General features: G+C 41.4%; 1 protein-coding gene across 1 annotated transcript in view; it reads right to left on the bottom strand.

Moving 5' to 3' along the window:
- The window catches only part of LOC145390411 (UDP-xylose and UDP-N-acetylglucosamine transporter-like), a 38,422-nt gene that overhangs the window by 6,388 nt on the left and 16,502 nt on the right, over positions 1–15,532 (bottom strand). The window contains exons 6-7 of the mRNA XM_080265344.1: positions 4,864–5,019; positions 1,707–1,867 (exon numbers count right to left, since the gene is read on the bottom strand). Of these exons, the coding sequence (XP_080121470.1) occupies positions 1,707–1,867; positions 4,864–5,019 (317 nt within the window). The remainder of the gene's footprint in view (positions 1–1,706; positions 1,868–4,863; positions 5,020–15,532) is intronic.

Raw genomic sequence — 15,532 nt, 5'->3', positions numbered from 1 at the left:
AGTGGTTGTCAGCCCAACATACCCATCATTAATAGTAACTATCAACACTTCTTCCCCTCATGCTGAGAAAGTGGGAATATAGAAAATAGCAATAGTGGTCATCAGCCCAACATACCCAGCATTAACAGTAAATATCAATATCCCCAAAGCTGAAATTGTTAATGCATCATTATACTTGTTATTATACATCGCACTGGGGCAAAACCTTAACCAATATAAAACATGAGATATCATACTCACAGTCTTTACACTAACATACTCTTTGCCCCTATTTCTCCTCTTTCACTACGCTTTTTCTCCGCTTAGATGGATCACAAGTGCACTTTCTTCCACGTGAGGGCCTCTCAGGGGAGGAGGAGGATGCATCAGAGTCCTACACAATAGCAGTATAAAAAGCTGCTACTGCACATCCAAAGGAATGACAAATAGTCTAAGAAATCCTGGCTAACTGAGAAGGTGATGAGGAAGCAGGCAGGAGTGGGTGCATGCTGATTGGCTGAGCTGGGGACTTGGCTGAGTCCACATGCTTCACTGGCTGCGAGGCAGGGGATCATACACCCATATCATTACCGTTTTGCAGCACAGTCCATTGGGATTACGTAATGCAGTAAGGTCCAGTACTGGGGGTTGAACAAAGAAGCTTCGACCATACTCAAAGGGCTTATATATGTTTCTCTGAGGGCAAAAATGTAATCTCCCAGCCAAGGGAACATGTTGGTGCCTGTAGCTCAATTCTGCCATTTCCTCTGAAACACTCATGTTCCAGAGGATTTCTCTAATGTAGCTGTTTTACAGTACTGAGTACAATACTTCAATACAAATTTCTGTTCACTGATAAAAGGATGACTGTATGGGAAGCAAGAATCACATATCCACGAAGATGAAATACATACAGCAACTGAAGCTGTACTGTATTATTGCTCTGGTATACACTATGGAGGTTAAAAGTAATAATGATATACATCTGCAATGTTATCTGTGTTAAACGGTGCTATGCAGAAGTTAGCATGGATCTGGAATATTTTTTTGTTAAAGAATAAAAAAGATAAACAAGTTTAAGTGATAACTTTACAAATAGAAATTCCAAAACATTACAGCTGTGATAGCGTTGAACAATGGCTTCTTTGGTTAGATCATTTGCAGCATTAGTCTCAGCTAATAAGATGCTACTGTATCATAGGACTAGAAATAAAAATATATAATTATAATTTTCAACTTTCAAAAATGAATATTTCTTGAGGGATGCTATAGGAAATGCTAACAGGAAACAACTAATGCATTACCTTCATGGTTCTTTGGCAGCAAATCTGTTTCACCTGTATATTTTACTTAAGTAATCTCCTTTACATTTCATAGGGAAGATTGATCTTGAATCCTGCTTAGTTTTATAATTACTTAATTCCTTAAAACATCTGATATATCTGGATATTAGTGCACTAACTGAATATTGACATTTCCACCCTACTCCCATCCATTCTCTCCAACTGTCCAAACCACCTCAGCCTATTAAATATGAGGTCCTATGATATCTGGTCCAATATGAATATCTGTATTTCTTACTTGTAATACAGCTTCAGGTTAAATTTTTCTTTTTCCCAAAAAACAGCATAAGCAAAGATCTAACTATATTCTCCCTAAATAATGTCCCAAAACCCAGCCCTTCCTTCCTGTAAAGTTTTTCATACTTAACAGCTAACTAGACTCACTGTGTTAGGACATTGCCAGCCAGAAAAATCCAGAGACGAGGCAGCCACGAGAGACCAGGTAATAATGCGAGGGCAGGCAAGGGTGGTGACCGGGTGAAGCGAGATGCATGATCCAGGATGCTCCCACTTGTCACCAGGAATCCAGGCAGAGACAGTGTGTGCTACGATGGAGAAATAACAGCTGTGAGGGAGGTTGTCAAGCACAGCTAAATGAGAATGCACTGTAACGATGAAGTGAAATAAGTTTCAAAAATATTCTACATACACATATACATACATTCTGCAGGGCAGTTTTCTATGCTTGGATGGGTCAATTTTTATTTAGCTGATGACTGCTTTCCAAATTATCATGGTCTCCCATTCTTGAAAATTTTCTTAACCCTCAAATTTGATGTATGCTATAATGCAGTGCTACTTGCAAATACCGAAAAAGAGCTTGGCAGACAAGTGCAGAGTTTTGTAGATGTCTGTGAGTATTGTGTCTCGAGGGTAAATGTAGAAAAGAGTAAAGTGATGCTTACTGAGAGAGATGGTGACACCCAGTGTGATGTTACAATAAATGGAGAGAATTGGTGAGGGAATTCAAATACCTGGGTACAGTGATAGAAAAGAAAGGAAAATGTGCAAAAGAAGTGGAAAGCAGAGTGACACAAGGAATTAAAGTAGCTAGTGCTATGAAGACCCTGATATGAAATAGAGGCTTGAGTGTTGCTGCAGAGCAAGGCTTACATGGAATGTTAATGCTAACTTTAATATTTGGGTGTGAGACTATGGTGTGGCATGAAAATGAAAAGTCAAGAGTAAGAGCAGTGGAGATGGGACTGCTGAGGAATGTATGTGGAGTACAGAGAGTGGAGAGGATACGGAATAATGTGATTTGTGAAAGATGCAGACTGAGAAAGTCTGTGGACACCAGAATCAATGCAGGTGTACTGAGATGGTATGGCCATGTGAAGAGAATGGATGACAATAGTAGAGAAAATGGTTTATCTGTGCGAATTTGAAAGAGAGGAAGCGAGGTAGGCCAAGAAGAACGTGGAAAGATATGGTGGATGGGTGTGTGAGGAGGAGAGGTAGGCTAAGGGACTGAAAAGAGATCGGGCTGGGTAGATGAATGTTGTGCAAAGAAGCACATGACCAGGGATTTCACACCCAGTTTTAACGTGACAGTTTTCGGCTTGGCTCTATCGGAAAAGTATATGTGAAGCTACAGAACGTGGTGAAATTTTTTTTGGCCTATCAGATGGAGCCAGAATTCCATGGGCTTGAATGATGAGTGAATGGAAGCGTGGCCCACTGAATTGGGCAAACTTTGTCTGTCTGGGTGCTGCTACTCCTCACCCTACCCTAGGGTGGGAAAGGAGATCCAGATGATGATGATGATGATGATGATTACTTGCACAGGTACCCAGTGTTGCCTGGGCCAAAAAAGGCGAACTATCCTCTTTTGCTCTAGTTCAAGCTTTCTACCCAGAAACACCATGTACCTCTTATGCTTTTGAAGAGGGATTATAAGAGGTCCAGGAACTTTCTATTTCAGCTTTCACAGACTAATGCACAGTATTTGTGCACACTTGTTTACTGTTATCTCAAATGACCTTTACACTCCCTCTTCTTTCTTTCCTTCATTCTTTCCTATTCCTTCTGTCAATGGGTGACTCAACACTGAATGACAAGTCAAATGGTTTCCTGTACACCAGGAAACCATTTACTATGCTGGGTGGTAACCATATAACCAAATTATGGCACCTGGTGGTTTAGTGGGTAATTACAGCACTGGAACTGGATTAAGCCTGTGTCGATTTATATCAAAGGGATGGTTGGGGTTTGTTGCTCATGTAATGCCACTCGGATGAGTGAAGCTGGTCGCTCTCATCTTAAATGTCAGGACCAACTTGCCTAGCCCGGTGTCGTATGCACAGAGTGACTTATGCTAGAAGTTACCGTTTCGCTCAATGCGCATGCGCCGAGTGCCCTTTTAAGTTGCTGGCTGAAAGTATTCGCATGTTATTTCAAGTATTGTGCCATTTATTAACAACATTTAAGAAATATCTGTATCAGGGAAATAGCTGGATGTCTTATCGACCTATAGGTAACTATAGGTCGATATAAAGATACCATCCATCATCCAATCCTACACTGCCCCATGAGGAACGTAGGAGCCTGGGGCTAGGCAGTTGGTCCCGACATTTAAGATGAGAGTGACCAGCCTCACTCATCTCTGAGTGGCATTACATGAGCAATCAACCCCAACCACCCCTTGGATATAAACCTTCACGGCTCAATCCGATTGGAGTGCAATAATTACCCACTAAACCACCAGGCGCCAAAATATGTTATATGGTTACCACCCAGCGTAGTAAATGGTTTCCAGGTGTTCAGGAAACCATTTGGCTTGTCACTCAGTGTAGAGTCACCCACAGGCAGAAGGAAACGGAAAGAATGAAGGAAAGAAAGACAGAAGAGGGAGTGTAAAGTCACCCGTAGGCAGAAGGACAAGGAAAGAATGAAGCATATAAATAAATATGTATGCTTGTTACAGGCAGATTGTGAAATAAGTCATTTCGTGAATTAAGGTTAGTTTAATTTAGGTTTATTTTGGCTAGGTTGATCTACGATAAGGTTAGGTTAGGTTAGTTTAGATTTGGTTACGACAGATTAAGTTAGGCTAAACAGAGAAGGGAACGGTAACTTCCTGCATAAAGTCACTCCGTGCGTACGACACTAGGCTCCTACATTCCTCATGGGGCAACATAGGACTGGATGATGGATGGATGGATTTAGGCAATGAAAATAAACAGGTGAGGCAAAGTGGCAGCCATGTTGCTTTCTCAGTAAGACAATAAAAACATCTTTGCATGTGGCTTACAAGTTTTATGGAGCCCAAAATTTGCTAAAATTATACTGTGTTCTTTATTAAATTGCTTATAGATGAATGTGAGTGAAGTAAAGAGACCAAAACATAAATAATAGAGGATACTGACATAAGCCAAATGGGATAAAACTATTTACACGACAACTCATAAGGTAAGTTTAGCCACGACTGACTTCAGAGAGGTGCCATCAGAGTAAAGCAAATGCAAAACTCAGACACCCATTGTATTCTGCAATACAAATAGGTACTGTTATACAAGAAGTACAGAAAAACAAAACTCACAATGTAGAACAGTGCCTCACGGGGGTGCTTGCCATGCTTGCTGTAGAGACATTCCTGGTATATACCCATGCGTGCAGACATGAAGAGAGCAAATGTAAGGATGGCAATGCCCATCAGCCATGTGATGAGATTGGACTCTCCTCCTTCACCTTTATCCTGAATGAAGACACATAATTATCATCAATAATATAAACCAGTGTACAGTATACACAATACAACATAAGAAACAAATGTTTATGGGTAATTTCTAAGAGAGGTTACTAATGGCAGCAATGTGTTTATCAACGTAACTTGCTGAAAACTACAGAACATGCAATTTTACAATGGATGTACGTTATTATTTCATTCATCAACTCTGCGACTGAGAAAATATATTAAACATTAAATTTAATTTACTTATTGCCTACCAGTACAATCTCTTATTTCTTCAGCACAATGATTACAGTAATCCCTCTCTTATCCTGATGGCCATTACCCAGACAATTCAATACCCAGACGCTGTGATTTGGCTGTTCAAAACCATTACTTGTACCTATTTCTGTAATATCCAGACAAAATGCTTGCATCCGGGTGGAAACTATGGTCGCACAAAAATTTCCGCCCATCGTACACTAGAGATCCCCTTGCTCGGTCTCACGGACATAGTCTTAAACTGTGGGCAGGCGTTCACCTTGACCTATTCATATCTTTCGGTAAACTTGACGCACAAAAAGGGAGACCGTTCCCTGGTGAACAGGAGAGTATTGCCCCAGCATTGTACTGGAATCTGTGGGGAGTCTCATAGCACCACTTCGTCACATTACAGTAGCCTTGTGCAAAGAAAAACGTGTAGAATTTGACGGACCCTATAGTGTGATAGGACTTTTAATTTAATGATAAGATCATCGTGTAAAGAAAAAAAAAAAGTGTTTAATATTTTTATCATTTTAAAAGACTTCACCACTTCTCCAGAGATGGTTAATTTATGATGAGACGAAAACAAAGATGAGATACTGTATCAACTTCATAATATATTTTCAGTATTTCTACCAAGCTGTTTATTAGATACGGTGCATGAAACTTTAATAAATAATTTAATTAGTTCATGAAATGATTCCTACAGTAAAGAATGGCCGAGTACAGTACTACCTAAACAGACAAATCGTGCAAAGCCAGGTAGTTTGAAATACGAAGTCTCATGTTTGCATTCGGTAAACTTTTACAAGTCCATACTACAGTATTTTGTTTTGGCTTGTCAGTATATTTTTCTGGTGTATTTTGGTGTGATCTGTACGAATTTGACCTGTATTTTCGTTGCTCATGATCCGTTTTCAAATTAACCCCCTCCCAAGTGTCTTGGGGGACTGGTTGGTTTGGGGGATTCTGGGTGGGAAAAATGTCAAAAACAAGCATTTGGAGCAGAAATATAATCAAAATCTGTGTGACCAGCCAAGGCGCATTCGTAGGGTTATAACTGACTGCAAGAACCACTTTGTAGCTATGTCTGTCACCAAATTCTCCCCATGGCACAAGTATGGTATACATACTCATAAAGAGTATTCAAGAACAAATACCAGTCTTTAATAATAAAATAGATAAGAATTGCAAACATTAAGGGATTATACAGTATTGTACATGAACCTTAGAAACTGACATTTTCTTTTCAATACAGTAAAAGCTTGATTAACCGGAATGCATGGGGATTCTTCCATTCCGGATGTGGAATTTTCTGGATAACTGAATGTTACTCTTAGAAATTTCTGGGGAGGTCAAACAAATCCAATAGGGCCAAACTTGGGACTATATTTCATAAAGTACATTATTCAGTATTAAATACAGTACAGGTAAGATACAATACACAAAAAAGACAGCAAGAGAAATTGTACGGGACTGAACACAAACCGGCAAACATTACCAAAAATTATTTAAAGAAAAATTTAGCATATCCCTCTCGCACTCTTTCAACGTCACCTGTGTCCCACCACTTTCAAGTACTTAGTGACAGTCTCTTGCCAGCCCAGACCTCACGCTCCCCACACTCCTCACTCAACAATTCATGCCGTATCAGGAACTGATTTCAATCATTTCATTCCCCTGCCCTTATTATAAATGTATTGTTTTGAAACAGGTTTATGTTATAAATTAATGAATGATCTTCCTAATGAACAAAAAAAAATCTAAAAAAAAAAAAAGGAATTACCATATTGTATCATTCACAACAATTTGTTGTTGTGCAAAAAATAGTGTGTGGGTATTGCACACATTTCAATGAGTAAATGAATACTATCTATCTATCTATCTATTGCCAGACGCCTCAATCCCGTTTGGGGTAGCCACAAACAAATCGCCTCCAAATCGCCCTGTCCCCCGCCATTTCACTGCCCTGCTCCCAACTCACACCCCCCTCTCTCATATACCTCTCCACCCCATCCCTCCATCTCATCCTCGGCCTCCCCCTCCCTCTTCCCCCCTCCACCTCATTCACATACACTCTCTTCGTCAGTCTTTCACCCTCCATCCTCTCCACATGGCCAAACCACCTCAGTGTGTTCCTCATAATGCTTCCTATCTCATCCACATTCACACCACAACACTCCTTTATATCCTCATTCATCAGCTTGTCTCTCCATGTGACTCCACAGGCTCCTCTTAAATAACTCATTTCCACTGCTCTCACTCTTGACTTGTGTCCTTCCAACAACGTCCAAGCTTCACTTCCATACGTTAGAGTTGATATCACAATACTGTTATGTAGTAACTTTTTCACTTCCATGCTCACTTCCCTGTTTCTTATCACTGCTTTCAAAGAACCAGCAACCTTTCTTCCCTGCTGTACTCTTTCAAGCACTTCACCCTCCAAACCTCCATCCTTACTCATCACACTACCCAAGTACTTAAACGTACTCACATTTTCCAATTCCTCACCATCCAACCTCGCTGTACATTCACTGACTTCACCTTTCTCAAAGACCATCACTTTACTCTTCCCTACATTCACCTTTAGATTCCGTTTCTTACACACTCTCCCAAACTCATCTACCAAGCCTCACAGCTCCCCTTCGTCTTCACTCAACAACACAGTATCATCTGCAAACAACAGTACAGGGAGTTTCCAAACACTATCCTCTCACACCAGGGCCACTCCAACATCCACTACATCCACTACCCTACCTTGTACCTCTTTTATTACCCCATCCATGTACAGATTGAACAACCATAGAGACATGACACATCCCTGTTTCAACCCAACTTTCAAAGAGAAAAATTCACTTAGTTCACCATCCACACGCACTGCAGCCTTCGCACCATCATACATACTCTTCACAGCATTCAGCAACTTCCCATCTACTCCATATATTCTTAACACTTTCCACAATCCTTGTCTATCCACCCTGTCATATGCTTTCTCCAAATCCATGAAAGATGCATACAACTTCTTTCCCTTCTCTAGAAACTTTTCAACTAAAGATCTAAGAATGAATATCTGATCTACACAACCTCTTCCCTTCCTAAAGCCTCCCTGTTCTTCTCCAACTAATTTCTCTGTTCTTTCTCTAACTCTGTCAATAAGTATCCTACCATACACTTTTCCTATTATACTAAGAAGACAAATGCCCCTATGATCACCACACACTTCTTTTTCCCCTTTTCCTTTGTACAAGGGAATAATTATATCTGACTTCCAATCCTCTGGGACTCTACCTTCCTCCCAGGCCAATCTGCACATCTTCCACATCCATTCTACTACTCTCTCTCCCCCATGCTTCAGCATTTCACCACACACTCCATCAATTCCTGGGGCTTTCCCCGATTTAACTTTCTTCATTGCTTCCACAACTTCTATCCTACTGATTTCTTCCTGTCTTCTCACCTCCCTCCTTCTCCCAGTCATTCCCCAGCCACTTATACTCACATTACTTCCATCCTCTATGTTCAACAATTCCTTAAAGTGTTCTCTCCATCTGCTCACTTTTTCTCCCTTCTCCACTAGTAATCTACCATTTTTATCTTTCACTCCCCTGCTAACTTCACTTCCACCCTGTCTTACTCTTTTCACCTCTTTCCAGAACATTTTCTTACAGTCCCTCCACTTTACACTCAAATTCCTTCCAAATTCCTCATCCACTCTCTTCTTACTCTCTCTTACTAATCTTTTCACCTCTCTCTTTCTTTCTACATATAACTCTCTCTTCCGCCTCTCAACTTCTTCCACGCCCCTATTTCTCATCCATTCATTGTATGCTTTCTTCTTTTGTGCCACAGCCTGTCTCACCTCTTCAGTCCACCACGCTGTTCCTTGCACCCCCCTCCGTCTTCTCTTCCTTCCACACACCACATCACATGCTGCACATATTTCTTCTGTAAATATCCTACATTACTGAATAATAAAGTACTGTACGGTGTTTTATATACTTTATTTACTTTTTTTTTCATTCATTAGGAAGATCATTTATTCATTTGCAGCATGCATCAGTTTCATAACAATACAGTTAAAAATCAGGGCAGGGGAATGAAATGATTGTAACCATTTTTCAATGCCACAAAAATCACTGAGTGAGGAATGTGGGGAGCATGAGGTCTGGGCAGGTGAGAATAAAATGACAGGAAACAGTTCACTCAGAGCAGCCAGGCGTGATGAATGACTATTGTTATTCCGTATGCCATAAAAAATTTTCCAGCATAGCTAGAAGTGTCATTTTTTAATGAAATGGATCGCAGTTAAATGTTCTACAATATCCTATAATCATTGCCGAAATGTTTATATATATGTCTGTAAGTTAATAAGCACTGAATAAGTGAATGATACAATATGGTAATTCCTTTTTTTAATTTTTTTTTTTCATTCATTACAAAGATCAAACAACAAATTGTTGTGAAAAAATACTGCAAATTATATGGCTGGACTCAACCTTGGTCAAAAGAGTGTGAGCGGTTGATTTCACTTGGATGAATCCAGAGTCAAAAGAGTGCGAGCAGTCGGATTCTTCACCAGGCCCGTGCATGAAAGGGTTAAATTACAGGCCAAAATAATTTTGAAAACTTAGCTGCATGCACTATTTTATCCTGTACTGTACAGAACTAATCAAGAATTATAGGGGGATCATCAGGATCACGAGATGAGGATTCAGGCGGTGGAATATTTTTTATATCTGGAATATTTTCTAACCCATGCTGGATCGAATTTGCATTCAGGTTATAAGGATGTGCCGATGCATCACATGCCAGTTAATCGAGCTTTTACTGTATTTTAAATTCATAACTAATCAGTGTTACCAATTGTTTGCTGCACCTACCCACACGAAGGGGTGCGCTCTCACCCTTTCAAGATTACCACTTACGTTGAAGGAGTGAGCTTCCACTTCAAGTGGGGTGCAGGGAGGGTAACCCCTGCCCTCAGTTTCAAGACTACGGGGGTCAGTTCTCGTGCGGCAACCGTGTAGTGAGCAGCTCCTCTCCGACAGTTGTTATGGCGGCGCATGTGGTGGCTTTTGTTGTGGTTCCTACCTGCTTCAGGCCTTGCTATTCCTTGCATGCCTCTTCCTAGGGTGTGTAATGATGGCCCCTCCACCAGGGAGATGGAGGAGGGTAATGCTGACTCTGGAGAAGAAGCAGGATATCCTGAGTAAGACTGACGTGGGATGGTCCACTTCCTGCATTTTAAAGGAGTATGACCTGGCCTGCTCAACCCTACATGACATCAAGAAAGCCCATGACAAACCCACCCAGTACACAACAGACTTCGGCGGGAAGAAGAGACGCAATACCAATCAGAAGGCTATGAGCTTGCCCTGGCATGCCGAAGTCAACCATTTGACACTGATCTGGTACCACAAGCAACGGGCTGCAGGCATGCTACTGCGAGGCACCAAGCTGAAGGTCACTGCCAAGAAGTATGCTCACCTTCACAATGTCCCCGACTTCAAGGCATCTGAAAGCTGGTTGTTCAAGTTCAAGCTTCGACATGGCCTTACAAATCGTAAGACCCATGGCGAAGCTTTGGACGCTAGTGAGGAGGGAGTGGAGGAATTTCATCAGAATTTGTTAGGCTTGATTGAGGAGGAGGGACTCGCTCTTGGTCATGTCTATAATGCTGATAAAACTGGCCTCTTCTACCACTCAGTGCCCAAGGACACTCTGGTAGATGACAAAGAGAAGCGTGTGCCTGGCCACAAGTTGTCCAAGCAACAGATATCTGTTTTGTAATGTGTTAATGCTAACGGGAAGCACCAGATGATGCCCATTATTGCTGGTCGGGCAAAACAGCCCCGCTGCCTTCATCGGCTAATGGATGTCCTTCCTGTTGTGTGGTACCATTCTGTGAAGGCTTGGTTTACCTCCAAGGTCTTCAAAGAATGGTTCTACAGACATTTCGTCAAGGAGGTCATCCATTATCAAACGAAGGAACTTGGAATCCCTCGTAACCAAGTAATGGCTCTTCTTCTCCTAGACAATGTCCCCCCACATCCCTCCAAGAAGAAATTGGCTGCAGATGATGGTCGCATTAGGTGCATGCTTTTGCTACCTAATACCACTGCTCTGATTCAATCAATGGACCAGGGTGTTGTTGTGGCCACAAAGAGGCTATAACGACAGAGGTTCCTTGCCGAGGTGACGGCTGTTCTCAAGGACGAGGACAAGCAGAGTCAGGAACTGGACACGCAAGGGCAGTGGACACTGGAAAACCTGCAGCGCTACGACCTCAAGTCTGCATTGTACAACTGGACTAGTGCATGGAGAAAGTGTTGATTTCGTCTCCTTCAGGGACACAACAGTGGACATGACTTTATGGGCTTGATGTGGACGACTTCCATGCTCTCCTTCGTAACACAGGCATAGCCGTATATGTCAATAACATGCGGGAGTGGTCAGACATGGACAGGGGTGATCCCGGCTTTCAGGTTATGTCTTACATCAAGATCACCACTTCTGTTGCTGCTGCCCGGCCAGAAGAGAGCGACAAGGATGAAAAGGATGATGTGAACAACCCCCAAAACTGAAGTACTGTACTCCAGCCATCCCCTGCCTCACCACATTCCGGGCACACCTCAAGCAGGTGCCTGAGTAAGCAGGGCACCCGGATTATGAGAAACAGATGGTGCCTCTTTGCCTTGTGGAGGATCTGCGTTCTGTGCGGCAGTGTCAGCCAAAGTCAGAATACTCAACCTAGAATGTTGTCAGCCTTTGTGTCTCCCCTGGACGTGAGTTTGTGGCTGTCTTCAGAGTCACTTGAAGTAGGCAGTCCACCACCAAGTCCCACAGCCGTTTTCCTGAGCCGACTACTGGCGATCCTATGCACTTCAGGGTACACCATTAGACCACATGGGATGTACTGTGCAGTGCAACAGCTACGCCAGCCGCAGTACAACAGTCAGAGTCAAGGGGCTACCGGGTTATTCAGCACGACACCTAGCAAGAAATCGTGAGTATTGACATTGATTTTATTCTAGCTTACTGTACTGTACCACAATTTTATTCCATTTTACCATGATTTTATTCCTTTTTACCATTATGTTTTATGTGCCCATTGCCTTTTTCTTGTGTAGCTGGTTTTCTCATGTTTTTTTCATGTCATGGCAAGGTATGACCCTGCAGTGGTGATTGCTTGTCTGTGGTTGATGGGTCTGCTTGACCATGGTAATTGCTTGGCTGTGGTTAATTGGTCTGCTTGACCGGACAGAGTAGTGTAAAACAACAGGAAGAAGTGTTGCACAATGTACTGTAGTGGCCTTTTACACTGGTTTTCAAAGATAGGTTAGGTGGTTAGGTACGAATGGGGGCAAGGGGAGAAATCCATTATCCAGATGGAGCCATTACCCGGACATGCCTTTGGCTCTATTACATTGGATAATCGAGGGATTACTGTACTTCGAACAATGATGCCACCTGACATCAATGGTTATGATACTGCCACTGCACACACCTACAAATAAAACACAAGTGGCAGTCTTCAAACTCAGGCACCACATAAACACACAGTAAAGAAGATAGAGCAGCCATATAATCAAAAAAAAAAAAAAAAAAAAAAAAAAAAAAAAAAAGGGCAATAACAAAGATACCTCACTGAATATGAGACTGCAGTACAACACACTCTCTGGTTGTGTGGATGGGTCTAGCATACATGATTTCAGTTTGTAGTGAGGTCAATCTATACCCATGTAGCCACATGGTCAGGAACACAATTCATACTGCACAGGAGGTGGAAAATCATGTTGTTACATTCAAAACACAAAACGATGATTATATCGGGAGTGAGTTTGAGGGTCTGTAAGCTAACTCAATCTCTGAGGGATTTGGGACACCGCTCAGTTCTCCCTCAGGCTCCCTCCCCCCCATAACCATTAAATATATAATCACCTATTAAGTAAAAAATTCTACTTATTTGCCACTAATGTCCATTTCATTAAGCCAACTGATGATCAACATGTTCTGAATTCTTACTGTAATATACTACAGAACCCTCGCATCCAAGACGGGTTTGTCCAGGACATTTCGCATCCACGATGGAGACCAAAAATAATAATCCAATATATTGCTGTAATGTGGTTGCATATGTCCAATACGGAACCAACAGTTCATATGGGCCCAAATCCGTGGAAAATACAGCTGTGATGGTCTCACCTGGTCCAACGCGGTTCCCACACCCGGAGGAGTGACGTGGTTGTGATGTTGTCCAATAAAATACTGGCATCTGGTCACATGATGAGCAAGCTGGGCTTGCTTTTGTCCCTCTCACCAGAACATTGTGGACACACTTACCCCGTGTTGCTCCTAGGCTATTCCCTCTCCTTACATAAGCATGCCTAGGAAACTGTCTGCTAACCCCTTGAAGTGCCACAATCTACCTCAGGCTACTAAGCTGGAGATAATTGAGCTACTAAGCTGGAGATAACAAGCTCAGAAAAACACACTATCAAGGTGAGGAAATTTGTTTTGGTGCCAAAACAGATTCAGGTTGATGATTTTAGGGGTACCTTTCAAAGATTTTGTGACAACATTAATTTTTTCCATAAGGTCTTGTGTTGGTCCAAGACGTTTCTCGTCCTAGACGGGACCCTCAGGTGACATTATTACCGTCTTGGACACAAGGGTACTGAACATATACCATGCATGTACAGTACATATGGGAAAAAACTCTCAGAAGGGTCAAAATAGGGACTTAAGAGAAAATTTTCTCTTCCCATTAACTAAATATCAATTGCCCTTGTGGAACAATTTGTGGAATTCCATTGGCATATTATTATTTTGTGACATATTAGATATGAAAATGGAGGGTCTACTGACCTGAACATCAGGAAGTGCTCCCATGGTAACTCTGACCATGAAATACCTGATTTCTATTATACCCTGACACTCATGAGTTCTATTCAGTCATCCCTTATTTTACAAAAGGGTTAGTTTATCAAAAATACTGCAAACAGATGAAACTTCAAATTGCCTTCATGAATTAGAGGTATACCCTCACGGGGTATGATTTGCAAACACTGTATAGAAGTAGGCATATGGTAGCCAGTGGCCCTCAATGTATGATATGTAAAATATAATGTAACAACTTAGGAGTTGAAAAGACAATAACAGAGCAAGTATAGAGTAAACTAGGTTAGAGTTTATGTTAGTACACAAAATGAAAATATAATGGATAAATAGTAAGAGTACAGAACTGTGGCACATAACATTTACATGTATTACCCATCACTGGAATGATGTTGCCTTGTATCGTTCCTTTTCCCCATCTCCCCTACTGATTGTGCTTCTGATGATGATGATGATCAAGCAAAGCCATCTTTTCAACTAGAGTCATTACTCTCTCTTTTAGGCATTTCTGTGGCATACTAGACTTTCCTGAAGTAGGTTGGGGATGCTCTGGGGCCATAATATCCTACTAAAAAAACACAAAACCTTAGTCGAAGTTCACAGTAGGGCAACACGTGAGAAAGGCTGACCTGGGAGGAAACATAGCGATCTACATGTGAGACACCTAGCAGTTGAAAATCAAGACTGTTGTGGTGCAGGATTTGAAATTTAACTACCAATAAAAAACTCCCATTAAAAAAAATAAATAATCAAATACATAAATAAAAATCCTGCAAATAATAAAGGATGACAGTACTGCTTACTGCCTCTGCTGCTTCAGTCTGAGATTATATTCCCCAGTCTTACATCATACATTGAATGAAGGACTTCACAAGGGAACTCTTCCTAGGGTAATGAAGAATAAAGCTAAGTTAGTTGGATATGAGGTTGATACAGCTGGAAGGGACAGAGGGCCAGAGTCTTAAATTATGGGCAGGTGTTCACCTTGCTCTATCCATATCTTCTGGTAATCTTAACACACAAAAGGGAGGGCACTTTCCTGTGAACAGGAAGGGATTATCACAACGTAATACTGAAATCTGCAGGGAGTCTCATAGCACCATTTTGCATGCCTGTTCGTAATATTATAACAGCCTTGGCAAAGAAAACTATGCAGAATTTGAAGGATCATATGGTGTGTGTGTGATGGTATTTTTAATTACAAAAACACACGTAAAGAAAAAGTAAGCATTTAATATTATTCTCGTTTTAAACAGATTTCACCGCTTCCCTGGAGATGGTTGATTTGCAACGAGACAAAAACAAAGGAGAGACACTGTAACCACTTCCATTTTGTTTTTCAATATTTCTAGCAAGCTGTTTATCAGATATGATGCAT

Source organism: Coenobita brevimanus, chromosome 14, assembly GCF_032717465.1.
Source record: "Coenobita brevimanus isolate Jiangsu-jjx chromosome 14, ASM3271746v2, whole genome shotgun sequence".
In the NCBI taxonomy this organism is placed as follows: Eukaryota; Metazoa; Arthropoda; class Malacostraca; order Decapoda; family Coenobitidae; genus Coenobita; species Coenobita brevimanus.
The sequence above is the reverse complement of the archived record's forward strand: the minus strand, read 5'-3'. Positions and strand labels throughout refer to the sequence as shown.